The following is a 20231-nucleotide window of genomic DNA, read 5'->3' as shown; positions in this document are numbered from 1 at the left end:
GCGCTGCCTCAGAGGAGCAGGACTGTCAGATCTCAAGGGGCTTTCGGGATGTCCGCTCTTCCCTTGCCTCTTGGGAACAAACCCGGTTAGACAGGTCGGAGCATCAAAGAGAACAACTTTCCCAAGGGCGTAGAGGAGATAAAAGACCAGTAGGCCCTGATCTCCAGCCTGAAAAGTCTCCCAGTCCCAGAAAATAATAACAACAGCAGAACAATAGTATTTTCCAGTTTTTTCCAAACGCCTGGCACCATGCTGAACCCTTTACCCAGAGTATGTCATTTATTCTTCACAACATGGGTTGGGATAGCCCCATTTTACAGAAGGGGCAGCTGCAGTTCAGAGAGGTCCAGTTGGTTTCCCAAGGTCACACAGCAGGGACATGACAGTCAGATTTGAACCCAGTTATGCCTGAGGCCCAGCGCCCACTTGAGGCACTGTCCCTGGGCACCATCCAGCCCCTGAGGGTCAGGTGACTTACTGTGTTCACAGTGCGTAGGTGGTGACAGAGGATAATTTGTAGTATGTGAGACTTCAGGCATACCACTAACCTCTGAGGCTTTTTCCTTAGGGGTAAAGTGAGCATTCAGTTTTCAGGGTTGATATGAGGTTTGGAAGAAATGATGCACATGAAATAAAGGCATACAGTTGATGTTCAATAAATGCATGCCTCCATTCTTTATCCCTTTCTCAAGTTCTCTAAATTTTTTGCAAAGGAAGTCTGGAAGCATGATCTGGACCTTTCTGGTACCTTGGGGCCTCCAGGGCTGGCTAGAATGACTAGGATTGTACTGCCCCCTGCTGGCCGGAACTAAGCTGAGCAGGAGAGGTCCCTCCGCTTCAGGCCTCCATCTTGGAGGTGGCACCGACACGGTACCCTGGGGCCAGGCAGGGGGGAGGGATGACCTTTTCCCTCTCCTTTGACACTTAGATTGTGTGGGGACCCTGAGTTAGGCAGAAAAGAGGTAAAGAGCCAGGCATGAGGGAAGAGGACTTGGCCCAGTGGTTAAGGCGTCCATCTACCACACGGGAGGTCCGCGGTTCAAACCCCGGGCCTCTTTGACCCGCGTGGAGCTGGCCCATGCGCAGTGCTGATGCGCGCAAGGAGTGCCCTGCCACGCAGGGGTGTCCCCTGTGTAGGGGAGCCCCATGTGCAAGGAGTGTGCCCTGTAAGGAGAGCCGCCCAGCACAAAAGAAAGTGCAGCCTGCTTAAGAGTGGCGCTGCCCACACGGAGAGCTGACACAAGATGACACAACAAAAAGAAACACAGATTCCCGTGCCGCTGACAACAACAGAAGCGGACAAAGAAGAAGACGCAGCAAATAGACACAGAGAACAGACAACCAGCGGGGGCGGGGGGGGGGGTGGAATAAATAAATAAATCTTAAAAATAAACACACAACAAGAGCCAGGCATGGGGGCGAGGGGTATGTCTACAACCCAACAGAAGGGATCATATGACTCAGAGGGCATGGAGGCCTGCAGGAACGTGGCTGGGGGTAGGGCACCAGGGAGACGGTCCCTCACAGACGGCTTTACATGTTGGTGGAGGTCAAGACCACACTGGCCGGCAACGAGAGGCTGTCCTGAGGGTCTGAGTCCAGCAGCTGCAGCTGCAGCTCTGAGGCCTCTCGAGGAGGCATGAGCTAAGGGCTCTCAGGGACCCCTACAGTCACTCCTCAGCCTTCTCCAAGCCTTTTCATATCCCGGAACCCCAGCCTGGCAGACCCCAGTCATGGCCTCTTCCAAGTCTCCAACACCTGCCTTTGCTCAAAATCCATGTCCAGTGTAAAGAGGACAGGCTATGGAGTCACGGAGACCTGGGCACGTATTCGATTCTGCTGTGTGACCTTGGGCAAGTCACTGTGCTCTCAGCCTCATTTTACTATCTTTAAATGGGGGGTATTGGCGAGAACGTGGAGGAACTGGAACTCTCACATTTTGCTGGTGAAAATAAATGGAAAAAAGTTTAGCATTTCTTAAAAAGTTAAACATAAATTTACACAGCAGTTTTACTCCAAGAGAAGTGAACACGTATGTCCACACAAAGACTTGGACACAAATGTTTAAAGCAGCATTATTTGTAATAGCCATTGAGTGGGAACAACTCAAATGTCCATCAACTGGAAAAACAAAATGTGGTATATCCATGGCAAGGAATACTACTCAGCGATGAAAAGGAGCAAAACCCTGACACGTGCTACAACACGGAGGAACCTCAAAAACACGTTCCGTGAAAGACGTAATACAGAAGACCACATTTCGTATGAATGCATTTCCATGAAAAGTCCAGGAAAGGCAGAAAGGATAGAGAGCAGATTCGGAGTTGCCCCGAGTTGGGGTTTCAACCACAAATTGGCCTGAGGGATCTTTTTTGGGTGATGGAGATGCTCCAAAATTGGATTGTGGTGATGTTTGCGCCACTCTGTGAAATTACCAAAAAATCACTGAATTATACACCTAAAATGGGTAGATTTGATGGCATAAAATTATACCTCAACAAAACTATTTTAAAAGAGTGGGAGGAAGAATACTGGCCTCCCAAACTGGTGCATGGATTTTGTGAGATGGTCCACAGAGTTCCCAAGTCTGGCATATATTCACCGTTCAGCAGCTGTTAGTTTTCTTCCCTGCCTTGGCTTTTTTCTGAGGGCCCCTCCCCGCACCAGACGGCTAGGGGCTCTTGTTCCACAGCGTTTACCTGTTCACCCAAGCTCAGATCTGTGATCTGTGATCTGTGGCTGAACTTTCCTCAGCCAAATGTTTTACCTTTAATATTTAGAATCTTGTTTTTATGACAAAAAGTGCAGGCTTTTGAAGAAATATGAAACAAGTTAGAAGTATATGGTATAAAAAATGATACGCCCTCCTAAATTCTATCTCCTCATGTAATCACTGTTGATAGCAGGTATGTGTACTTCATGCTTATACAAGGAGTTAAGTTTTATTTTGTTGTCCTTACTGTTGTTTTTTACCAAAAGTGTGGAGGATCATGCCCTACTAATCAAGAGGAGCAAACCCAAATGCCAACAGGAGCCAGGCGGGTAATATATCATCATCGTATTAAATAATATACAATAATAAATAATAAATCGAGTGCACAGGGATTTGCCTGTGAAGCACAGAGGCACAGTCTTCATTTCCTCAGAAAAACAGGCTCTTTCTCATTTTCCTTGAGATACGTGGCCCTTTTAGTATCTCTGTTCGGTCTCCCTGTTTTTGACAGACAGAAGATAATGGAATATTACTCTATTATGAGAAATGCTACAGGGATGACTGTACCAAGCCCAGGCTCAGTGTCAGGGAGGCAGTGGGGAGTGACGGAGAGTGGGGATGTGGGGGATGCATGCCTCAGCTAAGGAGGGAAGAGCCCTTTCAGCTCTAGGATTTGGTGCCAAGAAGGAATGTAGGAATTGTTGCCAGAAATCCGGGTGTTTAAGTGTAATCACTTGGTTTCTAAATGTCGCCTCAAACTTTCAAAAAATACTATGTGGGCCATTAGGCAAATCACCCATCTTAAACTCTTGTTACCTTAACGCATTTCCCTCCTCTGGGTGGGTTTGTGTGGCTGCATAGTACTCCCTTGTTTGCTGTATTGTAATTTACTCAACCATTTCCCCAGTGAAGGACACTCAGATTATTCCAGCTTTCAACCCTGTTCCAGGCTGTCCAAAGGATAGATTTCTAGAACTGATTTTACTGGAGCAGGAAAAAAAAGCATTTAAAATTTTGATGGACATTTTGGACAGAGTTTCTTCTAATTTCTCCTCTTCCATTAACTACATGATTTGTTTTTTCCTATTAATAGTGTTTGTTTTGTTTTAGTATTTTTTAATCTCATGGTGTCTTTACTTTGGCATTAAATCATCTCAAATTCCAATTCTTTTTGGAGGGAAGATTGAAGGAATGGAAAAGAGAAGGAAGCTCTTTCATGAGGGGACGGGCGCCCTGGCCCTGGAGGAGCCTGTGGCTCTTGGGAAGGACAGCTAGCCGGTTAGCCAGCTCATAGCTCTGGCACGGCCCACCCTCTCTGCATGCGCTCCACAGGCTCACAGTGACCTCTCGGAGCCCCTGCATCACCCAGAAGAGAAGAGCCTGGTGCAAAGGGGCCTGGGCCCTCCGTCCCTCGCCCCTCTGCCAGGAGGCCCTGCTCGTTCTCCTCCCTGTAAGGGCATTAAGTGGCCACAGCTCCCGTTTAAATAGCTGCCATGGCCCCCTTGCATGCCATCTCCTCTTATCCCTTCCGCCTTCTGAGGCTGGTGTCTTACCTCACTGTATAGCTAAAGCTAGGAGCCACAGAGAGGCTAGATCGCTGCTGGCAGGTGGCATGGCTGGGATTCAGACCCCCACAGCTGACCCTAAAGCCACACTGTGCCAGCTGGGCATTCTGCTGCTCCCCACAGGTCCTAGCATCCTCACCCCTGACCCGAGTCCTGGGCTGGGGCTCAGGTTGAGCAACTGTGGGCAGCCATGGCCTTTGGCCACTGACCTCTTCCACGTTCCTGAGGCCCCCAGAGTGACCTTTTCCAACCCAAAAGTGACCTGCTGGAAAGCCTCCCATGGCCCCCACTGCCCACAGGGGCACACCCACACACGGCCTCCAAGGCAGGCCCTTCCCAAAGTGTCCGCCCAGCTTTCCCAACCCCAGCACATACCCTTCCTTATGCCTGCTCCCTTTCTCTCCCCACCAGTGCCTTTGCCCACACAGAGCTTCTGCCTGGAATGCCCACCCTCCATCCCACGTCCACACACTGTTGCCCTTCAAGGCCAAGGGCCCCCTCCTCACTAAGACTCCTCGTGTTTAGTCGTGGTTGGGTCTGGGAGGTGCTTGAAGGCGGGTCTGAGTCCTCTCTGGGCCCAGAGTGCTGGCAGCAGCCTGGCCCGGAGCTGGGGTCGGCAGGCCTTTGGGGGAAGAACGGGTGCGCTCCCTCCCCGTCCCAATCCCGGGAAGGCTGGACTGGATGAGCGGGTGTCCAGGGGATCCAGCCTTCATCTCTCTGCCCTTCCCGTCTCTCCCCCTCCCTGCCAGGATGGCCTGGTGATGCCACCTGTGGCAAAGAGTTGGTGTCTGCCTAGTCAGGACGTGCCCAGCTGAGCCCCCACCCTGCGCGCCTGAGAGCCCCAGGGAGCCCTGTCCACTGTCCTTCTGATCGGGGCCTGCCCCAGCTTGGTGGTCTCTCAGCCTCTGGTGCCAGCTGCTGAGCCTGCCCACAGGCTTCAGCAGCTAAGAGAAGGGAAGACAGGATGACAGACTACCTTGCCTGAGGCCCTAAGGCTCCACTCCTTCTCTGGTCCCTGCCGTCCCGCCTCTGGGCCTCTGCTCTCGCTGTTCCCTCTTCCAACGTCCACCTCGGTTGGAGGAGGAGAGGGTTCTGGGTAACGAGCTGGAAGGCCGGCACCTGGCGTTGTAGCAAGCAGTTAGGTGTGCCGAGTGCCCAGGTAGCGCAGCCCAAAGGGTCCCTTGCCCATAGGGTGCTGCACTTTGGACTCTGCTGCCCCGGCCAGTGAAGGAGACCAGAGCCCCAGGCTCTGGCCAGAATCCCCAGGCTGCCTGCGTGCCCGGGATGCTGCTCGGCCGGAGTACTCCTCCAGCAGTGCTCCTCAAGGGTGGTGACTGATACAGGCAGGGCCTGCCTCTAGCAGAGTTTGTAAGATCGGGACAGACCAGTGGGGGCAGGGGTGGCAGAGTTCACAACAGTGAGGGGAGTGGAGGGAAGCAGGGGCTAGAGCAAGAGAGGGAAGCCGTGTCTGAGCAGAGGAGGAAGTCTCCGAGGCATTTCTTCCCATTCCCCCATTCTAAGTTCCTTTTCTCCCTGAATGTCCTCAAGCTGACCCCACCCCCTGAAGCCATCCGCACTCACCAACCTTCTGAAACGAAAGAAACTGAAGCAGTAAAGATGTCACCAAACAGTCAGTGTTTGCTGTTGGCAATGTGGCATGAATTAATACTACTTTCCTGGGGACAATTTGGCAATATATAACAAAGGATAAGCACAACAAGCTAATCCTTTACCCCGGTATACACACTTTTAGGAAGCTCCCTGAGAGAAAGAGTAGGAGATATGTGCAGAGAAAACATGAGGATGGATTTTCTCTGTTTCTATTAGCAAAATGATCAGAAACAACCCAAATGTCCCATATAGGACTGGTTAAATTCATTATCTTAAAGCCAGTTGTAGCAGTTTGATCTGGTTATGAATTCCAAAAATAGATATTGGATGATGTTTGTAATCTGATCTGTACCTGGGCATGATTAAGTTATGATTAGGGCTTTGATTGGACCACATCATTAGGGCGTTGAGTCCCCACCCCTTGGTGGGTGGGGACTCACAGATAAAAGGCATGGCAAAGAACAGAGTTGAGGGTTTTTGATGATGGAGTGTTGATATTGGCGTTTGATGCTAAAACCTTAAGCTGGAGCCCCAGGAAGTAAGTACACAGAGGAAACAGAAGCAAGCCCCAGAAAGAGAGGAACTCTGAGCCCAGAAAGAAGCAAGCCCTAGGAAAAGAGGAACCCTGAGCCTGGAGAGAAGCAAGACCTGGGAAGAGAGGAACCCAGGAAGCCTGAACCCTTGCAGACATCAGCAGCCATCTTGCTCCAAAATGGGAAAATAGACTTTGGTGAGGGAAGCAGCTTATGCTTTATGGCCTGGTAGCCAGGCCATACCCCAAATAAATACCCTTTATAAAAACAAACACATTTCTGGTATTTTGCATCAGCACCCTTTGGCTGACTAATATACCAGGTCACAGATTCCAATGTAGCCATTAAAATCAAGTATAGGGGGAGGGGATGTGGCTCAAGCAGTTGGGCACCCACCACCCACATAGGAGGTACATAGGTTCCCAGTGCCTCCTAAAGAAGACAAGCCAATGCAATGAGCTGATGCAGCAAGGTGACACAGCAAGTCGACAACGAGCAGAAACAACAAGCAGACAGACAAGGGAACCTTCTGGGCGGGGAGAATAAATAAATAATTTTAAGAAAAAAAAATCAAGTATAGCCAAGCATATGTAGTTCAGTGGTTGTGCACCTGCTTCAAATGTATGAGGTCTCAGGTTTAATCCCCAGTACCTCCTAAAAAGAAAAAAAAGTAAAATCGAGTATATAAAGAATATTTAATGATATGAGGACATGTTCACAGGATAACATCAATTTGAAAAATAGCAAATAAAAGTATATAGATAAAACTGGAAAGGTATGCATCAATATATCATTATTAAAAGCTTAGCACAGGGAAGTGGACTTGGCCCAATGGATAGGGCGCCTGCCTACCACATGGGAGGTCCACAGTTCAAACTCTGGACCTCCTTGACCTGTGTGGAGCTGGCTCATGCGCAGTGCTGATGTGCACAAGGGGTGCCCTGCCATGCAGGGGTGTCCCCCGCGTAGGGGAGCCCCATGCACAAGGAGTGCACCCTGTAGGGAGAGCCGCCCAGCACGAAATAAAGTGCAGCCTACCCAGGAATGGTGCCACACACACGGAAAGCTGACGCAACAAGATGACACAACAAAAAGAAACAGATTCCCAGTGCTGCTGATAAGGATAGAAGCGGTCACAGAAGAACACACAGCGAATGGACACAGAGAGCAGACAACTGGGGTGGGGGGGAGAGAAATAAATAAAAAATAAATAAATAAAAAGCTTAGCACAGGGAAACTGATGTGGCTCAAGTGACTGAGCTCCTGCCTACCACATGGGAGGTCCCTGCTTGGTTTCTGGTGCCTCCTAAAGAAGACAGCAAGCTAATGGGCGGGTGCGGTAAGCTGACACAATAAAATGATGCAACAAGAGACACAAGAAGAAAAAAAAACATAGTGAGAAACAAAACAAAGCAGGGAACAGTGGTGGTGCAAGCAATTGGGTGCCTCCCTCCCACATCCAAGGTCCCAGGTTCGGTTCCTGGTGCCTCCTAAAGAAACAAGGAAGATAAACACAGCAAGTGCAAATAACGAGAGAGTGAGGAGAAATAAGTAAAGAAAATAATAAAAATAAAAAGCTTAGCACATGCTCAAGAATGGTCTTTCCGTCCTTCCTAACTAGACTCTCAAGCTTCTGGTGCAAGCATTGGACTTGCAATCACTCTTGACCAAAAGTGAATAAAATTCAGCCTGTGAGGTCTCCAGCCCCTTGACGGATATCATTTGGGACCTCAGCCAGATGGGGCCACCTTGAGAAGCAGGGGTAGGGGAGAGGGGCCCTTTACGGATGAGGACATCGGACGCCAAAGGGGGCAAGAATGGCCAAGTTCCCAGCAAATTAGGGGCAGTTTGGGGGCAAGACTTGGCCTTCTGCCCTGTGGTGGACTGCTCAGAAGCAAGCAGGAGGGAGGGCTCATGAGTGGGCCCCGGGCTGCTGCCGGCACCTCTCTACCTCCTCTCTGGGGTTGGTTCCCTCGGGGATAGGGGAAGCTTAAGAAATCAAGATGAGCTGCCAGTTTTGCCATTTCTCCCCTCCGCCCCCTCTTCCCCATTAAAACACAACAGGGGACAATCAACTCCATCTCATGCTCAGCCAAGATCACTGCTGCAAAAACAAGGTTCCCAGGGCCGTAAGGCACCTCACAGACCTACCATGAGATAGCAAGCCCAGCTGACTACAGCGAACAACCCCACGCCAACTCCCCCAGATGCCAGCCTGCACAGTGACACAGAGCTAAGGGTGGGGCGGAGCCATCCCAAGGCCAAGCCTGTACTTTCTGTGGCCTCCCTCGCCACCCTCCCCAACGCTGTCCTTTTCCTTCTAATGTTGCCACTAGTTGGTGCCTGACCCTCGCCTGTGTCTTATCAATCCACCCATTATGCTGGGGGTGGCTGGGCAGGCAGGGAGCTGTGTGCCCTGGGGCTCTGGAATAAAAGCCGCCAAACAGTAGAGGAAGTCATTCTCAATTAGCTGGGAAGGGGGAGAACGCGGAGCAGAGAGGAGGAGGTCCGGGAGTTTTCTGTAGTGTGTGGGAACCGACAGTGGGAATGGTGCTTATTGTTTGGACAATGGGATACACTGGGCCTGAGGAAAGCGTGGTTCTCAGGCCTGGGCCAGATCTCTCCAAGAGTGTCCCTTAGGGCACGGGACCCGGCAGCCCCTTCCCCCCAAAGATCAAAGTCTGGGAGCAGGCCCAGGAGGATCCCTCTCTCCTTACAGTGACCCTTTGCCAAGGGCCTCTGTGGCCTGTCAGCCCCATGCCAGGCACCCTTGGAGATATAAAAGAAGAGGCCACGGTGGCCTCAGGAAATGTACAAGAGATAAGCACAAGGCCTGGGACAGAACATCTAGCAGGAGCTTGGAAGAGCCGTACACAATGTACCACCAAAAGGCTTGCAAGTTCAGCCCCACCATGTCTGAGGCCCCTGGTAGCCAGGGCTGGTCCAGGGGAGGGAGCCCTCCCGCAGCTACTGGCCACTCAGCAGCCTTCTCACCCAAGGGTGCTCATCCTGGGCAGGCCCCTTCCTCCCTGGGCAGGTCCTGCCTCCCTGGGCCTCTGTTTCCCCATCTGAATTGTAATTGGGATGGATAAGATGGTCTGTATGAGCCTCTCCCCTAAGGTCATTGTCTTAGCTTTTTCTCCTGCCCACTAGCGTTTTACTTGTCCAGACCTGGACAGCCGAGGGTGGGGGAGGCCTGGAGATGGGCTCTACTCACCCCTCAGTGGGAGAGCTCAGGAAGCACACAGGAGAGCAGAGAGGCCTGGGAAAGGAGATGTGAGGGTCCCAGCCTGAAGTGCTAGGGCAGAAAGGCCCCCAAACTGCCCCTCATAGGCAGGGTCCCGGGAGGGGGACACCTAAGCAGTGTTTGAAGACCCCGTCAGCGGCAACGTCCAGCCAGGGGTGGGGGGGTGTCTTGACCCCTGTGGTTTCAGCCTGAGAGCCAGGGATGCCTGCAGTCTCCACTGATTGTGAAGGAGCTTTTCTTTCTAGAAGCCCCTGAGACTTCTCAGTCTGCTGAGCGCTGCTCACCTCTGCCTGCACTCCCTCTCAGGGGCACACCTTGGGCTGGACCCCAGCTCACAGCTCCAGCCTGGCACATCGCTCAGGTCTGGGATCATTTGGAAAGGGTGGGAGAGAGAGACAGAAGGAGGTCCAGCGCATCCCTTGACCTACCAAGCAGGGCTGAGCACCCAGCGTCCAGGCCTCCAGCACAGAGATCCCCAGTGGGTGGGGGTGTTGTAGGGAAAGTGCAGGGGGGCACAGGCCCTGGCCAGCACCTGCGCTAGCTCTATTCCTGGCACCTGCTTCCTCTGGATCTCTTCCCCTTACCTGCCACCTGGGCACTGCCCTTCTCCAGCTGGGGTTCATGCTCAACCTGAAAAGGGCTAAACAGAAATGCCTTCAGGGCCAGGCACAAGGCTGCCTTTGTGTGGGGGTCAGAAGGGCAGCTGAGTGGTCTGGCTCGGTGGCGCACACTCCACTCACCCCGGAAGCACAACCATCCGGGCGCAGGGAGCCCGGCCAAGGGGCCAGACCCTGGGGAGTCCCAAGCTTCTTGGGTAACTCGAGAAGGCCCGGGAAGCCCCAAGGGCTCCAGGGTGGGCCCTGATTCCTGGAGGTAAGACCCCAATAGCTCCTCAGACGAGTTGCCGGCTCAGCAGCCATGGGGAGGGAGGTGGGCCTGGGCTGGCTCCAGCCTCTGTGCCTCACTCTGCACAACGCTGTCCACGCCTCAAAGCGCCAGAGCCTCTCTGTGACTCTGAGGAAATCACTTCACCTCTCCAAACCCAGTTTCCTCTATCAAACGGGAAAGATAAACATGCCTGCCCCACAAGTCTGCTATGAAGAAAAAAATGAAGCAATCCAAGTAAGGCCCTTGCGCATAGTAAGAGCTCAGTAAGCGCCGGCTCTTCTTCTGCGTGGAGGAGAAGGGCTTTGACCCCTCGCCTAGTTCACACCTCCCCCCCACAACAGTCTCTGATATGAATAGATGCCTTTTCCCAAACTTATGAACAGTGCTTTGTGAAGGACAGGACAGCTTCAAGACCGCTCCCAACACGGGACTGCGCCAAGCGCCCCCACGCAGGGAGAGGCGGGAGCCGGGCTCCCAGGCTGCGGGGGCGTCGGTGAGCTCGAGGATTCCCAGCCTTGTCAGATCCAGGGCTCCCTGCAGGCCCCTCCCAGGGCCTCCCGAAAGAACTAGGCCGAGCACGGCTTGCTTGCCAGGCCTGGGGGAGCCAAGGAGCCTGCTTGGCACACCCTGGGAGGCACATGGTCGGGCACGCTGGGTGACTGCTGACTGCAATGGCACCAAGAAATACCTTTTATGCCTCCCCGGGCTGTCCCTTCCTCCTTATGAGTTGGCACTTGACACTCAACTCCCAAGAACAGACCACCCAGCCTAGGCCCAGAGGGCGCTTAAGGTTCTGAAGTGAACATCATCCCTAAGACGGTTGGACGTCCTCCTCCACCTGGAAGCCCTCCCTGACTCTCCAGTCCCCAGGTAGGCTTTCCTTCCTCAACCTATCCGTGCCCCTCCTCCAGGACCTGCCTGACCCCAGGCTAGGAGTTCTTTGAGGGCAAGTCCACCTCAGTATCCCCAGCAGCCCCACTCCCCACACAGTACGGATGGAGGGAGGGGGTCATGCAGTACTCTCCAAGGTCTCTGCCCATGCCCAGCCTGGCTGTCCCTGACCAGCTTCCCAAAGTCCTGCTGAAAAAGACAGTGCTGGCCGAGCCTCCCCCACAGGTGTCTACCCATTCCCCAGCCCCGCCCCTAGAGGCTCAGGTGGTGTGGCCAGCCCCCTTGATGGGGCCCGCGCTGGGATCCTGACCCCACTTGTCCAGGAGCTGCCTGTTCTGAGTGTCCCACTGCTGCAGGGTGGCCCAAGGACAGCCAGTCAGACTGAACCATCGAAGCCGCAGGGCTGAGGATTACTCCTTCTTCCCTGGGGAACACCGAGCTTCTCCCACATTAGCTCCCTTCCTGACTCCCAAATTCCAAGAAATGCCAATGCCCATGCTCAGAACCCAAGCTCCAGGGCTCCCCTGTGCACAGCCACACCCCAGATTCTGACCCCTGCTCTTTGAGGACAGCAGAGAAGGGATGATAGAGACTGAGGAAATGGAGCCTGAGTGAGCAGATGGGACTTGCCCAAGGTGTCACAGCAAGGCAGGGAGGCGTGCTAGCTCCTGGGAGGACGGATGTGGGCGGCTGCCTGGGCGAGCTCGCCCCCATCCCTGGGCTCTCTCTGGTGCCTTTCAATCCCTCAGAAACCAGTGGGTCCTCTCCTTGGCCCAGTTCCTTCTTTGTCTCAGGACAAGAGAAGCCTTCCACCCCTGGAAAGCATAGCCTCCCGCCCCTAAGGCCACATCCCTGCCAAGGTCCCCTGAGACATGGCCTGGGCAGCCTGGGTGAGGCAGCTTGTCTGAGGGCAGAGGCAAAACCCAGGCAAAGGGATTGGAATTGGTTTCCAAGGAGACGGGCAGCCTGGGGAACCAAGTGGCCATAGCTTTGGCCAAACATCTCCCCCTAGTCAAGTGCCTCCTCACACCTCAGTTTCCTGACTGAAAGTGGGTTTAGTGCCCTGCCTCCCACCTCCAGCCCACGACAGTGCTTGTGGCAGGGGCGAGACAGCCGACGCTAAGCCCTCCCTGCCCCTCCCAGGCCCCGTGACAGCTGACTAAAGAGGGCTTGGCTCCAGTCCCTTGGCTCCAGTCCCACCATTCTGCCCATTCAGGGACCCCAGAACTGGCCTCCTCTACCGGCCTCCTCCCCAGCTAGTCTCACTTCAAACACTACCACCCACTCCCCAAACTGATAGCCCTTGTCTAACGTGAGGAAACCACCAGCCATACCCAAACTGAAGGGTACTCTATACTAAATACCAGCACTCTTCAGACACAACCAGCTCACCATCTCCTCAGCCAGCTCCCACTCGAACATGGGGCGGGTGGGCTTGGGATCATAGCCGTCTATTCTGAGGAGCCAAGGGATTTCACAGCTGGGAAGACCAGCAATGGGGGTGGAGCTCTTCGTCCCCAGAGGTGAGACAGCAAGGGACAAGATAAAATGGCAAGAATAGACCATCCCAAGGACAGCACAAACAGAACGCAAGGACCCTCTGGGTGCTGGGCTCTTTTTGTTCCCTTTTTTTCCCCCTAAACTTCTGTTGTTGCTACAATATTGTTGCACAGCCAATAAAAAGTGAACAAAAGCTATATTATTATTATTATTGTTTTGATGACTCTTCGGGGTAAATGCTAATTCTGCCTTGGGTAAGACACAATTATCTATGGATGAAGGTCATTAAAAGGACATGTGACTTTCCAATTTTCCATCAAGCTCTCCCAGCCTCCTGCTTGCCTGTGCCTCACCCTGGTGAGCCAGGCCCGGCCCCAAGCATGGCCTATCTGGGCCTCCTCCCTTCCTGTTGCAACTCTGACCTCAAGACCTCAAGGAGCCACCGCCCCGTGAGGCCCTGCCTGGCCCAGATGCGGGTGATGGTGGCAACCAGGACAGGGGGGCTGGAGGGGTCCCTAGGGGCGGGGAGAGCAGCGGGATTTCCGCAGGCCCCCTCCCAGTCTTGTACTGACCTCCCCCAGCCCCCTCCCCCACACCCAGAGCTCCAAGTCCTCCGCCGCCCCCCACCCCGGCCCAGCAGCCTCCCAGCCGGCTCACCTGGGTATTCCAACTGGGCATCCTTTGCCTTCACGGGGTGCTCAAGAGCACGGCTCAGGGACTCTTCGGAGAGCGTCTGCTTGTCAGTCAGGGAGCTGCGGGACAGGGGGAGGCAGCATTCGTTAGAACACGGAGGATGGGCTGGGTTCCTGGTCTGCGGCTCAACGTACATGGCAGTTCCCCCAAGGGGCGCCCTGGCATATCTGCCTCCTGCAGACAGAGGGACCCCCAGATGGGGTCAGGAGCAAGACCTCAGTAGCTGCACCATAAGGGATTGATTCCCTAACCCCACCCCAATAGTGCTCCATGCAGCTTCTAGGCAGGGCCACGGAATCCTTGGGGATTCGGTAAGAAAAATCAAGTCCTGCTCTACTCTAATTTGCTGTGTGACTCTGGGCAAATGCATGCCTCTCTCCGGGCCTCAGTGATCCCATATGGGTTCAGGCCCAGTGGGGGTGTAGGTCTTCAGGGCTGGGCAGTCCTCCCTTCCCCACCCCACCAGTCCTCAGGCCGTGAGGGCAGCCATGCTTAGACACCCAGAGAGGGGCTAAGGACGTTCCTAAGCAGGCCCCCAAGTAACCTCTCCCCTCCTTCATGGTGCCTGTGTTAGCACTCCATGTCTGTTCACCCCACGGAGAGAAAAGACACGGGACCAGGAGACTGGTGGCTCAGGGCCATCTGCCTTCACTCCTGCCCCGATACCCCTTGGCTTCCAGGCTTGGTGGCCCCTGAACTGGGTCTCCTCAGGGGCCAGCACAGCCGGGGGTTTCCCTGGACCTCCTTTACCAACTCTGCCTCCCCGTGCCTCGGCACCATTCCTCCTCAGGGCTCAACTGGACAGACCTCAACCCTGTGGGTGGAGGAATGGGTGGGGTTCAGTGCACCCCTCAGCACCAGGTAAGGCTGAAGCAATGCACCATCCCAGGGCCACATGTCACAGTCATCAGCTCTGGAGAGAGATCCCTGGAGAATACCGTGCACAACTGTGCAGCTGGTCGTGGCAGCCCTGAGGGCAGGACCCTGACTCCAGGGAGTCCAGTGCGTCAGGGTGGGGCTGGCCCCACCCCTGCCCAGTTCCCAGGCCGCTGGGCCAGTTACCTGCTTCTCCCATTCGGCCTTACTTCTTGTCGGTATCGCAGGTTCAAACTAAGTTTGCGAACACACCCAGGCCCACCTGGCTGCAGTCTGCTTAAGAACCTGAGATTGGTTTTAAAGCAAAAGACATCAGGGGGTTAGGAAGGGAGGGAGAAGTGGGAGGTGTGGGGGGCTGAGCTGGCCCCCTCCCTGGGAATGTGTGAGCAAGACCTGGGTCACAGGGTTGGAGCAGCCCTTTTGTCGCTATGGCAACCTCCTCCAGGGAGGTTGCTGGGGGGACTGAAAAAGATGACAAAGGACGCTTCTGGGGTGAGGACTGCCGTGCTGGGAAACAGAGGGCTCTGAATGCCACAGAACTTCTCCTGCTGGCTGCAGCACATCAGTCACTGCCATGACTGTCTAGGGTTGGCTGGTAGAAGCCGCCTCCACTTCGGGATAAAAAAGACCCTAATGTTAACAAAACAGCCCCTGAGCTCAGACGGCTGAGGGGACACACACACTCAGCTGTACGCAGCATCCCACACTGTGAGAGTCCAGGGGAGACCTCACTTCAAGGGAGCGGGAGGACTAGACTTCTCAGAAGGGCATCAAGTCCAAGCTCCATCACTGCCTGTGTCCTCAAAAGATGCAGCCCAAGTGTGGAGCAAACCCAGGGCTCAGCTTTTCAGCCACCCCCAAATTAGCCAAGGCCTTCTTCGACTGCAATCTCCCACAATCTCAAATGCTTCCTCACAAACAAGTCTGTTTTTAAATTCTCACCACCAAAAGGTACAGGCATTAGCATATCCCCCACCTAAGAAAATGTTTATAAACTGATTCTGGTTTTAGAACAGCTAAACAGAGACAAAATGAAAAGACGTCTGCCCGAGCAAGCCAAGGGCACCGTGCTCTCATCGTGATCAGAACCTTCTATTTCTAGGGAGGATGGTGCTGTTGGAAGGACCTTGCCCCTCGCAGGGGCCTTTTCTACAGTGTCTTGCCCTCTTCTTGCTCAGTACTGTTCTTGCCCAGCTCTCCTTTTCCGTCTTTCCCCCTCCCTTCCATGACAGGGTGGACCTTGGCCCTTCACCAGTATTCAGTCTGACAGGGACACCTCATTTATCCTTGCGATCATCCCACAAAGGCCCTTGTTCAACTCTACCTCCTGTGCCTAAAAATGTTGAGTGCCTGATGAACCAAATGTCAGAGTGGGCAGAAGAAACCTAAATTTCCAAATAAGCAAAGCTTGGCTTCCACTTGCCAGTCCCTTTAAATCAGGGGTTCTTCGAAGGATCACTATCAACTACCAACTGATGATGCAACTGGAAAATGACCTTGAATTGAAGGTTCAATGCGGATCAGCAGAATATCCCTGTCTACATATAATAACATGACTTTAAATGCTGTTTGACCTAATGTAAGGGGGAAAAGGAAAGGAAAAATGAGTTTATGTGGCTACAAGTCTCTAAAAAAGAGTCTGGAGGCTGTCAGAAGGATTGCCCTTATGCACAACTGAGCAGAGTCTAAGAGACAGATAAAGTAGATACAATCCCCAGGTATTGGTTCCTTGGAGGGCTAAAGAGACCCACGGGTTCTATGGTCATGGCAGATGGGGTTCACTGCCAGGTCAGATGGCCCTTCTTTGGAGCTGGTGTTTCTGCGTGATGAAACTGGACTCAGATGGGATCTCTTTTCATAAGACTTTCATGCTACTTTACTGGAATTGTAGTTGGTGTTGGGGTTTAAGATATATTTAGGGGATTTGAATCTCTGGACTGACAATATGATAGCCAGGCCCTGAGCCTCAACAGACTCCAGCTCCTACAATCTGATTTATTGGACTCACCTCACTCAGCTAAGATGGAGTTAAAGAAGGACAACCACCACACCATGGAGCCTAGAGTGCCTACAACTGAAAGCAGGAGGATTGCATCCAGTATCCATGTGGAATCTGAGCCTCCTCTTGACACAGAGGTGCAACGGACACAACCAATCCAAGGTCCACAGAGAAAAGGTGGCATTGGAGTGGGTAAAGTGGACATGGTGGCTGATGGGTATGGGGAATGGCAGGAAGAGATGAGAGGTGGAGGCGCCTTTGGGACTTGGAGTTGCCCTGGATGGTGCTTCAGGGGCAATCACCGGACATTGTAAATCCTCCCAGGGCCCACTGGATGGAATGGGGGAGAGTATGGGCCATGATGTGGACCATTGACTATGAGGTACAGAGGTGCCCAAAGATGTACTTACCAAATGCAATGGATGTGTCATGATGATGGGAACGAGTGTTGCTGGGGGGGGGGGGGGAGTGGTGGGGTGAGGGCGGTGGGGTTGAATGGGACCTCATATTGTTTTTTTTAATGTAATATTTTTACAAAATCAATAAAAATAAAAAATAAAAATAAAAATAAAAAAATAAATCAGGGGTTCTTAACCAGGGGTCCATGGACCCTTTGGAGGTCCGTGGAAAGATTTCAGGGGGTCCATGAGCTTGAGTTGAAAAAAATCAGCATATTATCTTTATTTTCTCTGACCTCTAACTGAAATCTAGCATTTCCTTTACTGATGAATGTATGCAACAAATAAATTACAGTAGTATTCATTTCACCTGACTGGCAAAGGGTCTGTGGAACAAAAAAAGGTTAAGAACCCCTGCTTTAAATGGATGTCACACTCCCCCATTATCTGAAATGAAATGCACGGAACCTCCCTGCACCTTTGTCACTCAGGGTTGCTACTTGCAACAGATTTACTGGCTCATAACACAGAGATCCAAACTTAAATACACCCAGGGCTGTCACCCCTGCCTGATGTGGCCACTGCCTGAGTTCTTACACCTAGTCGTTGTTTCTTATTATTTTAATCCTCACCTGCATTACTAGAGGTCACCTCTTGCCACTGTCATTGTGCTGGCCTCTAGCAACTCATTTCTTGCCTAACTTGCGATGTCTTTTTTGTAGCTGACTAGGAAACCAGTTAACCAAGCTGGATAACTCAGCTTGTCAGAATTGCAGGTTAAATCAGAGGAGATGGGTTCTAAAAGGGAACTTGCAATGTTTTGCACAAAGAAAACTTCCTGTTCCAACACTACTCTCTGTTTTGGCTCCTCAAAAGCACTTTCGGGGAATCGGACTTGGCTCAACAGATAGAGCATCTGCCTACTACATGGGAGGTCCGCGGTTCAAACCCAGGACCTCCTCGACCCGTGTGGAGCTGGCCCATGTGCAGTGTTGATGCGCACAAGGAGTGCCATGCCACGAAGGGGTGTCCCCCACGTAGGGGAGCCCCATGCACAAGGAGTGTGCCCCATAAGGAGAGCCACCCAGTGTGAAAGAAAGTCCAGCCTGCCCAGGAATGGTGCCAAACACACACGGAGAACTGACACAACAAGATGACGCAACAAAAAGAGACCAGATTCCCGGTGCCGCTGACAAGAATAGAAGTGGACACAGAAGAACACACAGCAAATGGACACAGAGAACAGACAGCTGGGGGTGGGCAGGAGAAATAAATAAACCTTAAAAAAAAAAAAAAGCACTTTGGGGCCCTTCTCTTGATTCTTGCTGCTATCCCGGGGAGGACAAGTGGCTGGTAAGTGACACCAACAGGTGAGATGCTACTACTATCACCGTGATCATAATGAGCCTGCAGGAGGTGATTAACATATTGTTCTGTTACCCTGGAAAATCACACTCCTCCTGGAATCCAGTACTCCAGAAGTTGGTTACAGTCCCAGGGGTGTATCACCTGACATAGTAGAATGACAACAGACGTGGGAGATTAGACTGAGGGCACATCACTCATCAGGATGTGCCAACAAATCAAACTTTGTCTGTTTCCCTAATTCCTAGCAGGAAGAAGACCATCCTGAAAGAGCAGTACCTCTCCCATCAATGAGGACAAGGATTTTTTTCTCACCCCTAAGCATGGGTATGTGCACCCAACCACACAGTACACACACATGCACACACTCCCCATGTGCACACATACTCACACACACCTACACGCACACACATGCACATAGTTTAAGTACTCTGATACTCCTTTCACAGAAAAATTTCTTCAGCACCTACCCGGTAGAATGGGGAGCATAAAAACCCTCAGCGTGTTTGAGCAAATATGATGCGAAGTGGGAGAAGGATTGGGAGAGAAGTCTGAGGGTGGGGCTGCATTCTTCCTTTTTCTTACCCATATTTTGGTTGCTTGGTCATCTCCTTACCCTTCCTTCTTTAGCACTATCTTGCAGGACAAGTTCATGGAAACCAGTTTGAAGACAGAACTTCCTATCCCTCCTTCAACTCCTCCTTCAGAAAGCCTTCCTGGATTATCGTCAACACCTTCTCACCCTCATGACCCTTGAACGCTTAGGTTTGGGCTTTGAAGGCCACACATGACTTGGCTAGCTCCTTGCAGGCAGAAGTCATGCCTGATTCACCTCTGTCCTCCAACCGCCAGTACTTGTGGAGGCACACCACTGGAGTTCAGTAAATATTGGTTGTACCAAACCATGTGCAGTCAAGGGGAGCCCTCATTTTGTCCACAAGCCCATCAAGGACAGGGGTCCATCTCCTGTTTATTTCTAAGCCCTTTCTTCCTATTAGGCTTTCAGCTGCAAGCCAATGTTCTGCATGCAGTAGGGGCTCAACAAATGCTTTCTTGAAACAACTTAACATTAAGGTTCATCAGAGTCTGCCTGCCTGGGTTCAAGTCACTTTACTAGCTGTGTGAACTTGGGCACATCACCGTACTTCTCCAAGCCTCAGGTTTCTGCAAATATCCTAGGGTTATTTTGAGGATAAGACTGTATGAAGCAAGTGCTTAGTACATAGTCAGCTCTCATCATTACCATATGTGGGCTCTCATGGATCTTTTGGGGAGTGAGAAGAGGCACGATTCTTTGGTGAGATTGGGAGGGAGACTGAGTGGGGTGAAAACCCCAAACCCAATTCTGGGGGTCCAGGTGTCAAGCCCTGGGACGCTCCCTGTGAGCAAGACTGGGGGTCAGGAGATGGGCAGGAGGACAGGGGTGTTTGTTCCTTACACGGTCCTCAGGATGTTGCCGGCAGACCTGAGCAGGAGCACCTCTGGCATGTTACCTGTGGGGCAGCTATGCCCCACGAGCTCGCACCTTGGGGAACGTGCCAGTGTCCCCTGGGGAGGGTCCTATCAGCCCCAGGAAGGCTGGGCTCCACCAAACCACCCTGCAACAGAGACACAGGGTGAGTCACAGCAGACCTGGCAGGGCGAGGGGCAGCTTGCCCTCCTTCCCAGGCATGACTTACCCGGGGCTGGGCACCTGCCAGTAATTTATGCCTCCTAAACCCACATGTTCTAGCAAGAGCAACACATACCACGCAAGAGATGGCAGCCTTGGGGCTCTGCTCTCTATTCTTCAGGGCCAATTCCTAGCCAGGACACGCAGAGAAATTAAATTTCCAAGAGCCCTTCTTGGCAAAGGTTTCTGACCGCCATTCCCTACCCTCCCTGTTATTTATTTTAGTTTCCACCTTTCTCTGCTCAGGAGACAGTCAAAGGGAAAACTCTTCTCCCAGATG

At 52.5% G+C, this 20231-nt stretch overlaps 1 protein-coding gene across 1 annotated transcript in view; it reads right to left on the bottom strand.

Moving 5' to 3' along the window:
* The window catches only part of ACSBG1 (acyl-CoA synthetase bubblegum family member 1), a 59200-nt gene that overhangs the window by 22764 nt on the left and 16205 nt on the right, over window positions 1-20231 (bottom strand). Inside the window, exon 2 of the mRNA XM_058294593.2 lies at window positions 13606-13700. Coding sequence (XP_058150576.1) covers window positions 13606-13700 — 95 coding nt within the window. The remainder of the gene's footprint in view (window positions 1-13605; window positions 13701-20231) is intronic.

This window comes from Dasypus novemcinctus, chromosome 3 (genome assembly GCF_030445035.2).
Source record: "Dasypus novemcinctus isolate mDasNov1 chromosome 3, mDasNov1.1.hap2, whole genome shotgun sequence".
In the NCBI taxonomy this organism is placed as follows: Eukaryota; Metazoa; Chordata; class Mammalia; order Cingulata; family Dasypodidae; genus Dasypus; species Dasypus novemcinctus.
This window is presented reverse-complemented; position numbering and strand designations above follow the sequence as displayed.